A 19,632-nucleotide genomic window follows, 5' to 3' on the forward strand; every position below is an offset into this window, starting at 1 on the left:
CCGCGAGTCTCATTGATAGAGCCTGCGGCTGGATGTAGCTCTATCAATGAGAGGTAGCTCCTCCTAGAATTCCTCTGAAATTCACAAATATTCCTTAACTTGAAATCGGACACCGTGTTAGCTTTATAAGACATTTAGGGAGATCTTGTATAAGTGGCGTGATGAAATCCAAACTGTAAATATACAGAAATTACGCCAGAAATGAAGCTAACTATCCGTGATTTGTAGCTAGCTACATATAGCTAGGATTGAAGGGACAGTCATGGCTAACGAAACCCCCACTGTTCACAAAAATTCATTAATTTGAAATCGGACACCATTGTTAGCTTTATAAGACATTTAGGGAGATCTTGTATAAGTGGCGTGATGAAATTCAAACTGTAAATATACGGAAATTACGCCAAAAATGAAGCTAACTATCCGTGATTTGTAGCTAGCTACACATAGCTAGGGTTGAAGGGACAGTCATAGCTAACGAAACCCCCACTGTTCACAAAGATTCATTAATTTGAAATCGGACACCGTTGTTAGCTTTATAAGACATTTAGGGAGATCTTGTATAAGTGGCGTGATGAAATTCAAACTGTAAATATACGGGAATTACGCCAAAAATGAAGCTAACTATCCGTGATTTGTAGCTAGCTACACATAGCTAGGATTGAAGGGACAGTCATAGCTAACGAAACCCCCACTGTTCACAAAAATTCATTAACTTGAAATTGGACACCGTTGTTAGCTTTATAAGACCTTTAGAGATATGTTGTATAAGTGGCGTGACAAAATTCAAACTGTAAATATAGCTAGTTATGCTGACAGCCAGCCAAGATTAACTGGAACTGTTGTAAGAGATTGCTGGTGTAACAAGCTCACTGACCGCGCTATCACTCTCACACACGGGCCATTTAGCTAGCAGGAAGAGGGGAGCTGCAGGCCGGGGTCTGTGGAGGAAGGCAGGCCGGGCAGCGAGGCAGCAACACAGGCAGCACCAGCAGCTGAACTCCGACACACAGTCTTACCAAATTTGCAATAAGCCATACATTTATAGTTGATTTCTCGCTTAAAAAAGTCTCAGAAGTGAATTTAATAACGTAATAGCCCGACAAACAATGTATAACTTTGCAATGAGACCTGCTGTCAGTCTCCCATGTGTTTCTATGTAGTTTGCTCAAACCAATCAGCGCGTAGCTCATTCTGAATATTCATGAGCATACCATATTTGGAAGAAAAGCTCTTGTTCCAAATAGAGCCATATTCACAGGGTAGTTAAGGGCCTAATAAAAATGCATTCGGGCAATTTTCAGCCCAACCAATGTTACATACCCCATTAGGAGACCTTAAGGAACAGTGTAAAATACCCTATATAATCATTCTATCACCCCTTTAAACGGCGAAGTGGAGGAAGCCTAGTGACGAGTCGAACCAGTTTGTGTGTTGAATGTTACCCAGAGTGCTTTGCTGAATGGTCTCAATGTTTTATTGTTTTATTTCATGTGAATACTAGTTTACTGGAGGAGTAACATAGTATTTGAAGTAATGCAGTAATGCAGGAAGTGTGCATTTAGTTTCCATGCTTATTGTGTTTCCACAACAACTAGTGAGTAAATCTACTGAAATGGCCACCAGACAATAACAGAGGAGTGTGATGCGTCAGATCAGAATGCAGAGGTTTACTCAGGGATGTCATTGCTGTAAAAAACAATAGTAATCTGTATATCTATGCCAAGTAAAAATCAGTGCAGAAGGTATCAATAACGTGTTGGGAAGGCTCATGCCTTTTTTCCAAGTCAGTTAAGAGGGTTATAGAAAAACTACTACTGGCGAGGGGAGGGGCGTGTCTATTTTGACTGAAGGTCCCAAAACTCCTCCGGTGCCCCCAGAAATAAATAACGAACAGTCCCTAAGAACAATTTTTTATTTAAGATTTGAGTTGGAGGTGTTTATGGAACAATTATCACTCAGCGCAAATAACACTGCTGGATTTAATCTTCATGGTAATGTGGATGATATGGAGTGAAAGAATGTGCGTGAGGCATCAATACTTTTCTTTTTTTTTTTACTTCTGTAGTTATTCCCATTTACTTTCTGCAGTCTGACTTCAGTTCACCACCTCCATCTGCGTCGCCAATTCCTATTTTTTCTCCGAAATGTGCGTAGGCATGGGTCAGACTTTGCCCGGAGGACCGCACATTCTCCCATCAAGTTAGTTTTTTATAAAGCCAACCAAGCGGCGTACGCCCATTTTTAGCCCCTTTTTGTGCGTATGCCACGTTTATAAATGAGACCCCAGGTCTCAGCTGCTACAATGAGTTTTTTTCTTTTTGGCCCCCCCTGGCTCGAATGTCAAACTCTGCTTACGCCCCAAACCTGCTTAGGGCTCTGAAGGTCTACTGGGGCCAGCTGCTTGCAACCGTCACAATATAGGCCTAGATACATTTAAAAAAGTTGTGTAAAAATTGTGTTCAGCACCCTTGATTATTATATTTTGTGAGGCAAGCAGCCCATCACTTAATGCTATGCCATGTGATTGAAATTCTGACGGAAAACACAGTACTTGAAGCAGTTATTGTGGGCGGGTTGTTGGAAACTGACGTCAGTGTAGTTGGTCGGTTACGGCGGAGGAGGGACCTCAGACCGAACTGATCCCACGTGTGACGGAGCGCTGCATTCCCGGCTCGCTGACACAGCTCCGTTCCATCTGCCGACCTACCGTCTTGTGTGTGTCCGTTAGTCACTGCCTGTAGCTGGGTCAGATATGGAAGGAGACGGGAGCCAAACCACGTCTGGAAGCCCGAATGATTCGCAACACGACCCTGGGTAAGGTTACATTCTGTCAATATAAACACAGAATTTGTCACACAATTTGTTGTTTTCTAAACTGCATATGCAGCTCGACATCGCACTGCCAGCTCAACTGTTTTTCGGGTCCCGTCAACTACACCTTTGTTTGGTTATATTAACAAACGGGCCTGACCCCTTTTGCGGTGTAGGCTATAACGTTACCCTTGGCTGGCCCCGTTATGTGCCGTTTGTGCGAAGAACACATGCCAAACTTCGTTAAGAAATCTGGGAGTAAAACACTGCCTTACCTGATGGAAAAGTGCACGGGTTTAAGAAGAGTGATTTAATAATTTCAAAAAAATTAAAAGCTAACTCTGGTAAAATCGGCATATTTTTCTCTTGTTTATCCTCACTTTATTTCAATAAAACACGCACAAACTGCATTTAACGTCAGTTCAGCTCACACTGCTCCTCACCACCCACTAAGCTGTTTTTTGATGGAGGAAGGTGAAGATTATCTTAACCCTTAGATGCATAAGTGGGGTCAAAAATGACCCCAGCAGTTGTTTTTTTTGCAATATCTTTGTAATTTTAAATGTGTATCATTTAATCTTCCATGTATTCCTCAAATAGGTTGTCTATGACATGAGGCCATTTGGATTTGTATCTAATTGTTATATTTTTTAAGTAATTGCATGTTTTGTATCAGTACCACACTTTTCCATAAGTGGGGTCAAAAATGACCCCATGCATTTACTATGGAATTTCAAAGGTTAACCCAGGTATACATTTACTGTTGATCCACACATCTAATGCCAGCAGTCTCACCACCCTGAAGGTTATTTTTACTAAATGTTAACATTATTTTTAATACTCCCTACCAATCACTGATCTGATCACTACTAACAGTGCATTAGTGTATTCTTATTCGAAACAGTGCTTACCAAAATCCCTTCATGTTTACTTTATTTTACCTTAATTCCCTTACCATGAATTAAGTTATACAAATACTTTGAAGTTTAAGTTGGAAGTATTGTTAAGTAGTAAGTATTGTTTTCAAGAGGCAGTGATGTGGTTAGTTATAGAATTTCTATGTGGTAACAACCAATATGTGAGAAACGTCTGTTGGCACTTTGAAATTTCCAGTTGAAAATGAATTTCAGTGCTCAATATTGTGTCAGTCAATTACAATGTGTCACGATGACAGTCAGCCTTGATGTCAGTAGCTGGGGTGCAACCGTAGACTGTAAATATTATGGCTGCAACTTATGGTTATTTTTAATCAATTAAATGTTAAGTCTATGGAATGTAACAATGGTTACGAGCTATAAAGACAACCACATTTTGCAAGATTTAATGCGCTTTCAGTAGAGCAAAAATGATTTCATTATGATTCATTATTTTTAGTAGTGGCTCTAAACCTGCTAGCATTTACAGAACTTCTCAGGAGTTTGTGAAATGGTCACGTTATTTAATCTATGGATTCGTGTACAAGGACAAGTTTTTTTTGTGTTGGTGAGGACAATTTTTTAACTAATGAATTTCAATGGGAAGCGTATTTCGTGATCACAGCACGATTATAGTAGCGAGTATGAAATACTGAAAATCTGCGTAGGGAGGTTGGTTGGGGTAGTGGATGGGTCGAACAACACAGGACTTTCACCCCAGAGACCAGAGTTCGCCTCCCAGCGTAAACCCCAACCATCCCATTGTTGTGGCGCGTGGGCATCCCAGAGACCGGGGATCGCGTCCCGGCGTGTGGCGTGTGCTTTTCCGAAACCCAACCTCTGTATAGATGCTTCCCATTATGTGCTGACCACACAAATAAATGACGGGCTCAGCAACACAAAATAAACAAGATAATCGTGTCCGTGTACACGAATCAATAGATTAAAAATAACGTGACCATTTCATGAACTGCTGTGAGACCGCGTTGCCCTTAGACATGCACACTATGTAAATATACTCTTGAGCACAATCATGAGGTGTGTGTGTGTGTGTGTGATATTGTATTGTTAAGTAGTAAGTATTTTTTTGACATAAGAAAGACATTTCTTAACCCCACTCATGGAAGAGTGTAGGTATTGGTAGGTCATGCATCTAAGGGTTAAAGCCAAACTAAATTTAAAAGTTTATCTTATTATTTGGTTTATTACATGTATGCCAAATTGAAGGCTGTGTTCGTACCAACAGTCAACCAGCTCAAGTTGTGTTCTATTGGTATTTACCTTTGCCTAGAAGCCAGCAGGTTTTAACTGCCTGATAATTTGAATGTGAAGTTGGCCCTTGAATCACAGCGGAGAGAGGGGGACGGATCGGGGCTGCTTAGCTCGGCTTTGGAAACTGCTGTCGGGTTGCCTCGCTGCTTCATTGGCTCTATTTTTTTTTTGTCCCCAGCTTTTTACTTTTCTCCAACCTGTCAAGTAGTTAGCTTAACATCAACATTACTGATTGGAAATCTGGATTGACTTTTGTTGCATTTTCATTGGCAGGAAAATGTTTATCGGTGGCCTCAGCTGGCAAACTTCACCAGGTAAGGACTGTGTCTAGTGCTCTGTATGTGCACACGGCGCATTGGGCACAAGGTAATTTTGATTTCAAGTACCCCTATACGGGTACAACCACTGCTGACAATAGGCTATACATATTTTTATTTAACAAAAAAACCAAACTGTAACCCTCTGTTTTTCCACAGACAGCCTTAGAGATTATTTTAGTAAATTCGGGGAAATCCGAGAATGTATGGTGATGAGAGACCCAACGACTAAACGTTCCAGGTAAATGAAATAATTGAGAAACTCAGCCTGTTGTGCTTCAGGAGTGATATTATTACCGTATAGACATTTACCTGGATTTGCTATGGAATGGAAGGGCAATGCAGTTTGACATTTACCATGGAGTAAAAAGTAATTTAAATGTCATTCCAATCCATGCATTGTACTGGTATGCAGGTAGTATATACAATAATCATTTACATATTGCTCTTTAAATAATGTGAATAATACAATTTCAAAAATTGTCAAATGATAAGTGCACACAATAAAAGAAAATAGGTAAATACAAATGTATAAGAAATATACATAGGGCAAGTATAAATCAGTGTTAATTTCAAGATTCATCAGACAAATGTAAAGTAGCTCATTGTAATGTGAAAAATGAAAACTGTGAAGTTTGACTTATGTTACAAATGTTAAATGTTAAATGTACTGTTGTGTTTTTCTCAACAGGGGCTTTGGCTTCATCACTTTTGCAGATGCTGCCAGTGTTGATAAAGTCTTAGCACACCCGCACCACGAGTTAGACTCTAAAATGGTATGTTTACCTTTTTATTCTGATTGCATGAGAGACACCGACATGTTTTATTCTATTTGTGCAAAAATATTTTCTGTCAACCCTGTGTATTAAATTCATATACACCTGATGGTAACAGAGGTTGTTCATTGGGAGTCCTTACAGGGCAGAGAGAAACACATGCACACACTTTATCCAGCTCTTTGATTTGCTGATTAGAGTTTCCAATCTTTTATGGCACATATAAGTGAAAGTCTCACTAGGTTTTGATGTAGTTTGTGTTGTATTGATCAGTGTCATTTGCCTTTGTTTTTTACTCACAGTATATCAAACTAGAGCTGTGGTGCTTGAATAAGGTTTTAAAATGTTTTTTTCTACAACCTCAGGTTTGGCTTGGTCTTCCTAATTATAATCTTTGGTTTTACTGAGTCTGGTTGTTGTTGTTGTTTAAGCTTTTTCTGCCCAGTGCGGCTGGCTGCTCTTATAGCAGACTGGCGAAGCTGCCGTGCTGTCAGTCATCTGTCAGTTCACCATAATGACACAAATTATTTTAATATCACTGTTCTGTGCCCTCATTTAATGTAGGTAATGCTTATTTCCCATATCCCACATCAGACGCCAATAACTTGTAACATTGTGCAAGAATATTTTATTTCTAATTTAATTGTTTCTTTTTCTCAACACAATTTTAGTATGTAATGCCTCAATTTGTATTTCTGAAGGAACATAACCCTTTCTGTAGTTAAACCACTTAAACGTACAATATGTAATTTTCTGCCGCTAGGGGTTTCTCAATCAAAACAGTTTGTGCTGGCTGGGTTCGGATTACTGTAAGTTAATGATAGTGGCTGGTGGCTGGCTAACTGTGGATGTGTCGTGTCTCCGGGGCTGTTGACTGCTTTCATCACGATTGAAACCACTTAGTTTAGGAGTGAGGCAGAAAAAACAGTACAATACTGGCTAAATTAGCATTAGATTTGTCTTCTATCTATACAGCTAACGTTAATGCTAACGTTAGCTGGCGAACATAATCGTGGGTTAGCCCAGTGCTGTTAAATGTTAACTTTATCTTGATCAAAACAATTATACTTAAAATAACTTCATGAACATGTTGAGCGATGTTGTAACCTTATAATGTTAACGTTCCCCACTGAGCATTAGCATGAGCTAACGCTTACGTTACTTGTCAACATAGCACGTTAAGCTGGCTCTATCGATATTGAAATGTATCAATAAATAAGGTCTCTGCTGTATTACTCTGTTGTAAGTGGCATGTCATTAATGACAAAATGATGCTGTGTGGCAGAAAGAAAGCTGTACTAAGGTTACAGAATTATTATTATTATTCTTTATGTGACATTGTATGATTTACGATTACTCTTGAACATCTGGGAGCCCGTGTTTTGACGGAAGTTAGAGTAACCCAAGGGTCAAAGGTTTTATGACGGCACTGACAGGCGACTAAATGGAACGTCCCATGTCATAAAAATAAAATTCCAAGTATTACATACATCAGTCAGACATCAATATGGAGAACATACTGAATATTGTTGTTACTTACACACACACACACACACACACACACACACACACACACACACACACACACAAATAGTTTTGTCACAATTATGTTTGCTTTCTTTGAAAAAAAGCATTTAGCATCATATGTACAAATGAAGGTGATCCCTGAGGTCATGTTAAAAGCAAATAAAGTGAAACTAATATTTCTTATTTGATTACATTTGCTTATTATTTGTGTCAAACATTGTTCTAATACATATTTTATTCAATGAGAGCTATTTTTGTAGTAAAGGGTTTTAATAAGAGGTGATGTCTTCTTTAGCCACGTCATTGTTCTTAATCTTGGTCACATTTTGTGACATTGTATGATATAGAAATACAGAACAGTTAGGTGTGATAGCTGTTCTCCCCACATGGATCATTTCTAGTGGAAGACAGGGGATTGAGGTAATTTGTGCGTGTGCAGGGTTAGTTGAACAAAGTAGGTCAGCCTTGGTGACTGTTGAGAAAGCCTTTGACAGCTGATTTACTGAGGCTTTCACACAGGTATTGAGTATGAGAGCAAGATTGAAAATCTGATTATAAATCAAGTAGGGATGCTTCGATTAACCGTTTTCACTATTAAACGCGCTTTTAAACGTCACGGTTAATTAATCGTACACCGAGTGTTAACTGACTGCACGTTATGTGTAGCAGTGTGTGCAATTTTTATAAAACTTCCTTGACAACATAAATGCTCACGTACGCGCACACAAGACACATCAGATGCCGGTCACCGCAAGTACTTTCAGAGTGATGTATCATCCGCATCTCGTGGTGGGATACTGCTGCAATTTTTTAACGTTATATTAAGGAAGCAAACCGCAGGAAAACCCAGAGCAGAATGGGGGGGATTCAACACAAGTTGGTAAACTTGCTAGCGACTTAGCCTGTTTGTATTAACGGTAACGTTACATTTAACAGCTAACGAGTCAGCAGCAGCCGACGTATGCATTTATAGCTGACGATAACGTTAGATTTGTAGTCAAAACTCTCAAACATGTCACTAGCTAAGTTTCCATCCACTTGTCAACGAAATATCTGAAGTTCGGTAAAAAAAAGTAATGCGAATAAAGCCGGTGAAAATGTGTTTCCATCCAACGGCTTTAAAACAAATAGAAACCTGTGCGTAATGATGTCACATGCTGTTTTGCGGTCAAATTGATTTATCAAATTGATTTGAGACATTTTATGGTGGTTCCATTCGTTTTCGCACTGAATCGCACAACATTCAAGCAAACATTTGCGAACAAAGTTTTCCTAGACAAAATAGATTGCTCCGTCTACCTACATATGAGTAATAATTGCAGAAGTTGTAATAGTGCTTATGTGCCAGCTGATAGCGACATATCAAGCTATAATAAGAAAACAACAATGGTATCAACAAATTGCTATGATGATTCAGATGCATGTAAATGTGGAGTTGGCCTGTGGTGTGGGTACGAGAGTGCTCCAAATTGTTCTGGAAAATCGTTGTTTAGAGACACTTCACGGAAACCCTTTGGTTGAAGCATTTTCGGATTTGACCTGTGTAATTTCAGTCCCTTGACGCAGATAAGCCATGGCCCTCCATTGCACTCTACAAACTGGCTTACATGCGCAGAGTACAGAGTGGTAGGCGAAACGTTTGGGTCAGCAAGACCACCACTCTCGGCAGTGCGCATTGGGCGCGGCCTTCACCACTTCTGACCCGTACAGGTGCGTCTGTTTAACCATAAAATGACCTCAGACTTAATTGCAATTCATTATTTATTCGGCAAATAATGTTTCCATCAGCGTTTATTGCATAAGCCGTACAGTATATTGATAAAGAGAAAATCCGATGAGACCGAATGTATAAACTTTTAGTCAATATCCATGAAATTCAAATTAATTTTACTGTTTCCATAAGGCATATTTTGTTCGATATCACTTAATTCGCATAAAAACGTGTGGATGGAATCATAGCTACGGACTTAACGTTACTTACTTTCTCTTATCATCTCCTATGGGACATAAGGCTGCAAAGAGAACTTGTTGGTCCTGTTTTGTTTGGTCCTTGGCAACATGCTGCGAATCTCCCTGTGACAGGTACATCTTGTCCAGCAGCTCCTTCAACTTGTAGAGTTGAAGGAAACAGGACTGTTTGTAGCTTTTTGGGGTCCCGATGGACGACACCGTTCTTGTCAACTTTGCCTTTGTTTGTGGTGTGACCGTTTCACCTCTAGTCTCTAACATTTTCAGATGAGTTTGAATGAAAGGTTGATGATTGATCATATAATAATTTTCAAAACATTCAAAACTGTTACTGTTCTGTTTCAAAAGGCAGCAATAATTAACACATTAAAATCTCTGATTTTATACATTATTAGTGAAATTAATTAATACAAAGCAATCATGAAACCATGATTATTCTTCAGACTTTAATTGTACCAACAAAATCTATAGTTGCATCCCTAAAATCAAGGTGTGTGATTGTGTGCGCACCTTAAACCTACATTGTGTAATTGTTTTTTGTTGATTCTTCACAAAAAACCCTTTGTTCTTTCACAAATATGCGCTCATTCATGTATAATTACTTCCACCAACTAATCAAAGTATTCTCATAAGTGTAGATTCTGCCATTTAGAATCATTCAGAATACATACTAGCAAGTCGCTCGAATGACGGCAGCCATGTAGCGCCTCCATCTTTAACATATATTAGCCAAAGAGGGACATACCTCCGCCTTACGCGCTTTTAAACTCACTGGCACCGTGAAGAAATGCCAGGGGGAGATTTCTCGCCAGGGAAGCGAAAAAGAGCATTAAAATGACAACGCGACAGGCAAAGCAACAAGACCAATTGGAATGGCTAGAACAGCTGTGTGTAAACAATAGAGATACTAAGAGCTAATTTCGGGTTAGGTCACCGTAGGAGTTGAAATGTGCTCGGAATGGGAACAGCTAGAAAGTAATACTCAGTTGGTTGTCATGTACGATCTCACCTCTAGATGGGAGAAACTCTTACACAATGTAGCTTTAAATGTCACTAAAATGCAATCACTCCAATTCTGATGAAGTCCTTCCAGCAACAACATCCCTGCCACAGATCCACAGAGGATGTCATCTCCACTGCCCTCCACTCAGCCTCACACATCTTGAAAATAACAACACCTACATCAGAATGCTGTTTTGTTGATTTCAGCTCAGCGTTCATCACAATCTGCCCCATGACACTGACTGCAAGCTCAGCTTGAGTATCACACTCTGAAACTGGATATTGGACTTCTTCACAAACAGACCCCTGACAGTCCGGATTGGTGGCCACACTGAACACCAGAGCCCCAGGACTCTGGTGTTCAGCTCCTTCCTGTTCACACTGTAGAACCATGACTGTGACCTCAGAATGGAGAGAACTCTGTTGTGACATCCTCGGCTGGATTTCAATCAATGATGAGAATTCATATCACAAGTAAATGAACAGAACATCACTGGTACCCATCTACCGAGCAGTTATAGTCAGCGTAGTCTATATCCACAACGTTTCACTTCCGGGATTGCTCTGGTGCCGAAGGAAATTCTGCCGGATTTCACTCTTTTCAGCCGGTTGCCATAACCTTTCGCTTTCTTTGTGTTGTAATTTTAAACTCTGGTCGATTTATGAGGACTATGGTTAACTGCTCCTCCGATCTCTACAGGGTAAATTGAGACAGCTAGCTAAACTATCTGTCCAATCTGAGTTTTCTGTTGCATGACAAAAAAAACTTTCCACCAAAACAAATTCCTTTCCGAGGCTATTTTGCGGCACGTGGCTCCGTAGGGCACCCAAGACGATTGTGATTGGTTTAAAGAAATGCCAATAAACCAGAGAATGTTTTTCTCCCATCCCGGAATGCTGTGTATTTGTACTGGAGTAATAAAGAACCTAAGGTTTTTCCAGCAAAACTCTCAATAAATCCGAGCTAGAAGTATTCCTGTAACACGTAAATAAAAACGGAATACAATTATTTGCTAATCAACCTATATTCAATTGAATACACTACAAATACAAGATATTTAATGTTTAAACTGATAAACTTATGTGCCTGTGACACGTTCCATAAACGCTGGGATAGGGGCATGTTTACCACTGTGTTACATCACCTTTTTTTTTTTTTTTTTTAACAACACTCAATAAGTATTTGGCAATTGAGGACACTTATTGTTGAAGCTTTGTAGGTGGAATTTTTCCCATTCTTGCTTGATGTATGACTTCAGTTGCTCAACAGTCCGGGGTCTCCATTGTCGTATTTTGCGCTTCATACTGGCCACACATTTTCAATGGAAGACAGATCTGGTCTGCAGGCAGGCCAGTCTAGTACCCGCACTCTTTTATTACGAAGCCAAGACTTTAACCTGCCACTGCACAAAATCACCCGCAGGCAGCGGGTGCTAATTTCCATTCCTGGTGTGAAACGAAACCGAACCAAGGGGAAATCGCTCCAAGTTTACAAACTCATCAACTGAGCGAACTATACAAACTAAAGGTGTGAAAACGCCCTAAAGGATACCAAAAGACAATACCCACCCAGCCACAGCCTATTTACCCTGCTGTTGTCTGGCAAGAGAAACAGAAGTAGTCTACAGAGTGGCTTCTTTACTCAGGCTGTGAGACTCAACTTTACCTCATCATCCGCACTACACACCATAAATAAATGATATAAAGGGCCCTATTTTAACGATCTGAAACGCAAGTATCAAACGCGAAACGCAAGTAGCTTTGTGGGTAGATCTCGGGCGCTATTGCTATTATACCGGCGGGATAAATGAATCTTGCACCCAACAAATGGGTTGGTCTGAAGTAGCCCGGTGTTGTTTGGGCATAAGGTGCAATAAACCAATCAGAGCGTCATCTCACATTCCCTTTAAGAGCAGTCACGCTTGTTCCATGGCGGATTGTTGTTATGACACCGGATTTGCCTGGCGCACACCAGCTGTCCGGGATGCGGCAAAATAATAAATGCCCGTCTTGACCGAGTGGCGATGTTGCTGCAGCCTCTCGGGCGCATCTTCTCAAGTCTAGAGAGGATTGCTGCAGCCATGGAGCGCGGGCCTCCAAACGCACCACCTGCTCCTGTTGTGCCCCTTCCTCCTCCCCCCACTCCATATCCGTCCACCCGCTCCACTAGGAGCACATTGTGCATTGCCACTCCCGGACCCTCAAGTATCCAATCCCGACCGTAGTTCAACATCACTTCTCCTTAAGTCCTCTAATATTTCCTCATTTATGTCATCAACACATCCATGATCGATGGAAATGTTGTGTAAAACACAAAAAGCCTCAAAGAATGCTGCGACTTTTTGAGGACTGTACTGTAAAGTGCCTCCTGACCGATCCAAACACCTGAAACGCATTTTCAGTAATATTTTTCCTCGTAATTATGTATGGTTTGCAAAAATGGGAACTGCTGTGTCCGGGTAGATGAGAGAAGCTTAGTGTATGCACGTTGTGCACACTCTACATTATGGCCAAGCATGCGCCCCTAAAATAGCATTTGAATTACACACTGACTTTAGACTAGCACCACTGACTTTAGACTAGGTTTTTCCTGGTCTGTGGCGGAATTGTTTTCTGAAACGGCAAAATAGCACCAGGGAACGTACCAGCCTGAACACGCCTCCTCTTTTCGCTGAACCGCCCCTGGGAATACCCTGGAAAATGCATGTATCATTCCTATTTTGCACCCGTGTGTCGGGTGCAAAATAGGAATGATACATGCGTGTGTACAAAGTCAGTTGCGCTGGGTGCAAGACAGGGCCCAAAACATGCTTATCCTGTTTTGCATATTACCATACCACTCTCTTCTGCAAAACCCTCATTCCCACTACAAATGTATTTACACATTCACATTACATCATTTTCTCCCATTACACTTATATTATAAATACTTAGTATATATTTCATTGTGCAATCCTGTATTATATACGAAATCCTTGAATCCTTAATTTTGTCTAATGTTCAATGTCTTAATAATGGTTTACTCTCTGAAGGTGTCAGGGCCAGTGACACAGTATTCAGTTTGTTGTCATCCTCTATTCTGTCTATCGAAGCTCACCTGTTTCAACATTAGAGCTGTACCGAATACCATTTTTTGAGCTTCGAGGCTTCGGTGAAGGAACCTTTATTTCACAAAAAAAAGAGAAAATAAAAGGCGACGAATGAATATATTGCTTTGTTGTTGCAGGACACAGTCACCTGTTCATAGTGTTTAAAACTTTATCGTAGCAGTGATAGAGGCAGTGATGTTCCTTGTTACTGTAAGTTTAGGGTACTTGCACGCTACGATATGGACAGATGAGTCTGAAAGCCACCAGTTAATGTTACATGATTGTCCACAACAGTTTATTTTTTTTTCTCCAAAAGTTGAATTGGACTTAACTTTCTGCCGCAGGCATTCAAAACAAATGGAAATACCTGCGTTTTTGCCGGACTGTCTGACAAGTGACGACCGATGCATTGTGTGTGAATGAATGCTCAGCCAGCCAGTGCCTCACTGTATTGGCATATTGCACCGCCGTACTATCTTTACCTTAATCAAATCGCCTGAAAATGATACCAGGCTGCTACAGTATAACTATAAAGAACTCTACAAACATCAGACTGCTTGCTTGTAGCGAACATTTAGCTAGCAGCTTAATCGCTACAAAACACTACAGTGAATTTCATTAAAAAAAATTGAAAATGGAATACCTACCCATCAAAGTAATATTTGAATATTTTTAAATATTCGGATCCAGCCCTACTCAACATACTGATGCTGAGAAAGAAGAGTATTCATTGTTGTAATGAATAGATGTTATTGACAGTGGGGTCCTTGTTTTTTGATGGATTGATTGGTGCAGGAAAAATGAGGATAGTGTGAGGTGTGAGTGAGTGGATGTGCAGCAGGGTGAAATAGAGAGCATGTTCAGGCTCCGTAAGTTGCGGTGGCAGTAGCTTAGTCCGTCTGGAGTTGGGTTGGGAACCACAGGGTCGGTGGTTCAAGTCTCCGTACAGAACAAGTACGGAGTGTCAGATGGTAGCTGGAGCAGTGACAGTTCACCTCCTTAATCAAGGCATTGGCAGCCCCCTAACTCTGACATTTCTCTCCATTAGGGATGCACTGAAATGAAAATTCTAAGCCGAACAAAATGAAAAACTATGCCAAAGCCAAATAACCAAACATGCTTTTTGCATTTTTCCCCATTTATTTTGCCAATTTTTTTCACCATTTCATAAATTATATAGTCAATATAGTGCTTTTCACTATTTTGTCTTGCATAAATGTCAAAACTACATTTAAATATATTTTTTTAACACAGAATTTTAACATTCCAGCAGATATTATACCAACAAAGCACAATATAACTTAAAATAAATAAATGTGTATAGTATTTGTATTTGGCCATCTTTGAGCCCTCTTCTTGAAGGTTCTTTATGAAAAGGAGCTTCTCTGCATTCTCACATGAAAGTCTGTTTCTCTTCTCATCGATGACATGAGATGCAGCGCTAAACCGTCTCGCTGTCGGTGCTTGTGCATGGAGCAGACAAGTACCTAGGAAAGAAATTGTTGTGTTTAAATATATACATTTGACAGTTGCTCATTTAAAAAATGCCTCAGAGATAATAAAATGGTCATAAACTGGTGTAGACCTATTTTTCCACACTGAAAATGGTAAATACATAATATTAAAATATAGCACACTTTACAATAAGGTTCCATTAATGTTATTTAATGCATTTACTCACATTAACTAACAATAAGCAATACATTTGTTACAGTATTTATTCATCTACTGTATATATTACGGGAGGGCACTGGCCCTGGTTAACAAATGGAAACCTATTATAAAGTTTTACAAAGATATAAATTAAAATACATATTTCCTTTAGTAGCCTACCTGCGTGCCATCTGTGCCAGGTCGGGAAAGCGGTCTTGATTGGTCATCCAATATCCAAGAGGGTTATTGCTCCTGGGGATGGGGACTTCTAACAGATAACCATCTAACTGTTGAGCAGTTAAGCTTGTCCTCTGTCTTGCATCTGGATTATTTTCTTGGAGGATCTCATTGAACATGTCAACGTCTTGATTAACACCCACTGGTATGCGGTGAATGTCGCAAGAAGGTCACTCGCTTTTGTGCAAAAAGGCTTTCCTGCATATAATGTGTACTGTTCCACCTGTGTTGGAGACATTTTGGTGGCTCTTAGATAGATTGCATAGGCATGCGGAGAATTTGTTGAATTGTGTGTGCCATGCAACGTATGCCTTTCAAATCACTGTCTTCCATGGCTCTGGCCAAATTTCTTGCGTTGTCACTGATGTCACTTTAGATCGGTCGATACGTCAATGTCAGTGACATTTTGGCGAATGCCTTGTGAATGGCTGCAGCTGTATGGGACCCCCTAAACTCTTGTTAGTGAAGCACAACCTTTTGTAGCTTGAAATCTGTGTTGATCCACTGTACGGTTAAACTTAAAAGTGCATCTGTAAAGAAAGCATGAACATTTGAAAAAAGAGGTTATATATATTTTACAATATAGTGTGAATCAAAAAAATGCTTTGAAACCCTGTTAATAATTGCACCTAAGCTGCTACCTAAGCTTTCACTACAATAATAGTTGTCATGAATAGTTGTCATGAGTATTCCTATTCCATATGTCATGCAAACTCCTGCAAGTCAGAGTTCACTAACCAAACTCTTCAGTAATGACAGACTCAAAAGAATCAGAACAAACTCATTGGATACAAACCAAAACCTTTTTACAATGCTGCATTTACAGTGTACTGTGTTCATTCAAATTCATATTTAATATTGTCAACATGCTATTTCATAGTAATGTTAGTTTCATTCCAGAAATAATATGGTATATTTTTTTTTCAGAGCAGCACACAAACATCAGCAGTTTTTCAGCTTAGCCAAAAAAGTTTTCCTAAGCTTTACCACCCTAATGTTACCTACACCATGCACAAATATCTATTTTGTCAGCACTTCTTGCACAAAATGCAAGCATGCTCTTTGACACTTAAAAATGCAAGTGCTTAGAACAAATAATGTTACAACAGCTGATGGAAATTACATTTTAATTGACTAGGGGATAAGTTAACTAAGTACACAAAGATGTCAATAAAAATATGAACTTAGGACCTATCTCCCACACAACACAATTCACAAAAAAGGCAGTGACTTAACGTTACGTTAATTCTAGCTATTAGTGTGTGGGTGGGTGAAGGTAGCAACAAGAAGGTCTACCACAGACCAAGCAATGGGCCCATTCCAAACAGGCATATTTTGAACTGGCACTGTACTATTAGAAATAAAGTTGCCTTGCCCTACAACCTCCAGCCTTTCAGTCAGTCACCAGGGCATAGAGAACACTAACTAACCTTCTCAGAGTATGTGAGTATATTATATTATATTGCAGCGAACACTGTAGAAAACTGCAGATGCGACGTAGCTTCGCTCTGTCTGCACCTCTGTGTGTGTGTCGGAGCCCGACTAACTGTGAACATGCAAGAAGGACACATATGTTTGCGTTTACGCACTCTCAGGTACCAACATTTGGCACTGTTTGATTTAACGTGAAACGGCCCTCGGTAGTACCAACGTAATTTGGGTTGATACCAAAAAAAGTACAGAATTTGGTACCCAACCCTACACAGTGCTGTCGATAGCAGTAACGTAACGCCCCCCCTGCACACTGTTTTAACTTGTGACTTGGGGAATCATAATCTAAAGTAAAAAATGCAATGCAGGTTTAAGGCATGTACGCATTGAGAGTGAGCTCTGCCATGATCACTGTTCGGGCTGTGGGAGACCATAAGATGGTGTTCGCAAGGAGGTTGTGGTGTTCTTTCGCCTCTGCTCTTCTCCCTGTACACCAACAACTGCACCTCCAGTCACAAGTCCATCAAGCTTCTGAAGGTCGCGGACGACACCTCCCTCATCGGACTCATCTCTGATGGAGACGAGTCCGCCTACAGGTCGGAGGCTGACCACCTGGTGAAGTGGTGCAACCAAAACAATCTAGATCTCAACGCTCTAAAGACAGTGGAGATGGTTCTGGACTTCAGGAAGAACCCAGCCCCACCTGCCCCCATCACCCTGTGTGGCTCCACAATTGACACTGTGGAGTCTTTCCGCTTCCTGGGAACTACCATCTCCCAAGACCTCAAGTGGGAGCTGAACATCAGCTCCTTCGTCAAGAAAGCACAACAGAGGATGTACTTCCTGCGGCAGCTGAAGAAATTCAACCTGCCAAAGACAATGATGGTGCACTTCTACACAGCCATCATTGAGTCCATCCTCACATCCTCCATCACCATCTGGTACGCTGCTGCCACTGCCAAGGACAAGGGCAGACTGCAGCGTGTCATTCGGTCTGCAGAGAAGGTGATTGGCTGCAATCTGCCACCGCTATGATTCTGATTCTCCATTGGGAACTTGAGCTGAGATCGAGATCCACCCTTAGGTTCCATTCACACCCAGGTGTTAAAAGTGATGCAATGTTATGTGCCGCATTTCCTTCACCCACGAACAGTGTTGCCACAGTTACTTTAAAAAAGTAACTTAGTTACTTTACAGATGACTTGATTTTAAAAGTAATTTAGTTACTTTATTGATTACTTGATTTTAAGTAACAAAGTTAGATTACATGTTACTTTATTAGTTACATTCAGCAACTGCTGACAACACCCCTACAGCCTCAACATAAAAATGACAACCGGTTTACTGTGAGGCAGCTCGGCGTTGCCAGTAGTAGGGATCTGGTTTATTATGGCACGAAAGAGAGCAAGTTTGACAGCATTTCCGCTACAACATACTGCCAGACCATCTTCTTCAACTCTCCCCCACTTAATGGTTTTGTACCGAAGTCCAGCTTTTGTTGTTTGCGTGGTGGGGGGCCTCCTGCTCTCTGCTTCGCACCACCTGCTGGGACTTGCTCTGTAAGTTTGACTGCAGTGCTGCGACTCCAAATGGTTCTTCAAATTTGACGTAGTGTTTTTGTAGCTAGATAGCACTTTGTCGCTACTCGAGTGTACAACAAACCTTAATATTGCCGTCTTTAGCTGACACAAACTCAAAATAGTGACTGTATTTCCAGCTAGAAAACGCGCATCTCCCTCCTCCCTCAATTGTTGTTTACGTTTGTGTCGCTGCGTGGTACACGTGAACTGTCCTCATGCTGAAAACGTGACTTGTCGCATACGTGACTTCACTCCCCGAGACGCAAGAAGAAAGCAAAAACAATATATATTTTTACTAAGGAAAATGACAAAAATAGTAACGCACAGTAACTTGGATAAGTAACTTTAATCTGATTACTGGTTTGGAAATAGTAACGCGTTAGATTACTCGATACTGAAAAAAGTGGTCAGATTAGAGTAACGCCGGGTGCCGGTTAACGGTAACGCGTTAGGGTTAGGTTAACTCGTTACCCGGCATCACTGCCCACGAAATGGATCCGCTGTGATGTTGGTGGATGGCCTCTAGTGGCTACAGTACCATTAGCCTTAAACGTCTTGATAACATTGTGCACAGTGGACACAGGAACCTGAAGGTCTCTGGAGATTGACTTGCTATTTGTAACTTTCAGTTTGTGTTGATTCTAGTGACCGTTTTGGACAAAGGTGGTAGTGTTTTTAGCACAGCTGTTGTGCTTTATTGCCCACTGTATATTACTGAGTTAGCGTTACCGGGTGGTCATATAGTCGCAATGACTATTTCGCTCAGACAGAAAATTATTAATTTACAATAAGAGAATACCTTACAGATGCATCGTTGCATTTCAAGTGTTGCATATGGTAACTTAGCCTACGTCACTGTGTCATGAGCCAAAGCATTAAGAGATTGTTCTAGCAACCAACATAGTAATAACTTATATAGCACATTTAATGAAACCCAAGGACACCTTACACAAGTATTAGGGGGACAAGGGAAGGGAAGAAAATAGTAGGCCAAAACAAACACGGACTAAAAGGAATAACACGTCCGCGCTAAATGAAAGGGGAATGTAATTTAA

The 19,632-nt window shown here is 40.5% G+C and overlaps 1 protein-coding gene across 2 annotated transcripts in view; it reads left to right on the forward strand.

Moving 5' to 3' along the window:
* The first annotated feature begins 2,436 nt into the window (after nucleotides 1-2,436).
* LOC114552389 (RNA-binding protein Musashi homolog 2) overlaps nucleotides 2,437-19,632 on the forward strand; it is a 354,101-nt gene continuing 336,905 nt past the window's right edge. For both annotated transcript variants that reach the window (XM_028573129.1, XM_028573130.1), the window contains exons 1-4: nucleotides 2,437-2,814; nucleotides 5,271-5,311; nucleotides 5,474-5,555; nucleotides 6,006-6,090. In XM_028573129.1, coding sequence (XP_028428930.1) covers nucleotides 2,753-2,814; nucleotides 5,271-5,311; nucleotides 5,474-5,555; nucleotides 6,006-6,090 — 270 coding nt within the window. In that variant the 5' untranslated portion in view covers nucleotides 2,437-2,752. The remainder of the gene's footprint in view (nucleotides 2,815-5,270; nucleotides 5,312-5,473; nucleotides 5,556-6,005; nucleotides 6,091-19,632) is intronic.

This window comes from Perca flavescens, chromosome 3 (assembly GCF_004354835.1).
Source record: "Perca flavescens isolate YP-PL-M2 chromosome 3, PFLA_1.0, whole genome shotgun sequence".
Taxonomy (NCBI): Eukaryota; Metazoa; Chordata; class Actinopteri; order Perciformes; family Percidae; genus Perca; species Perca flavescens.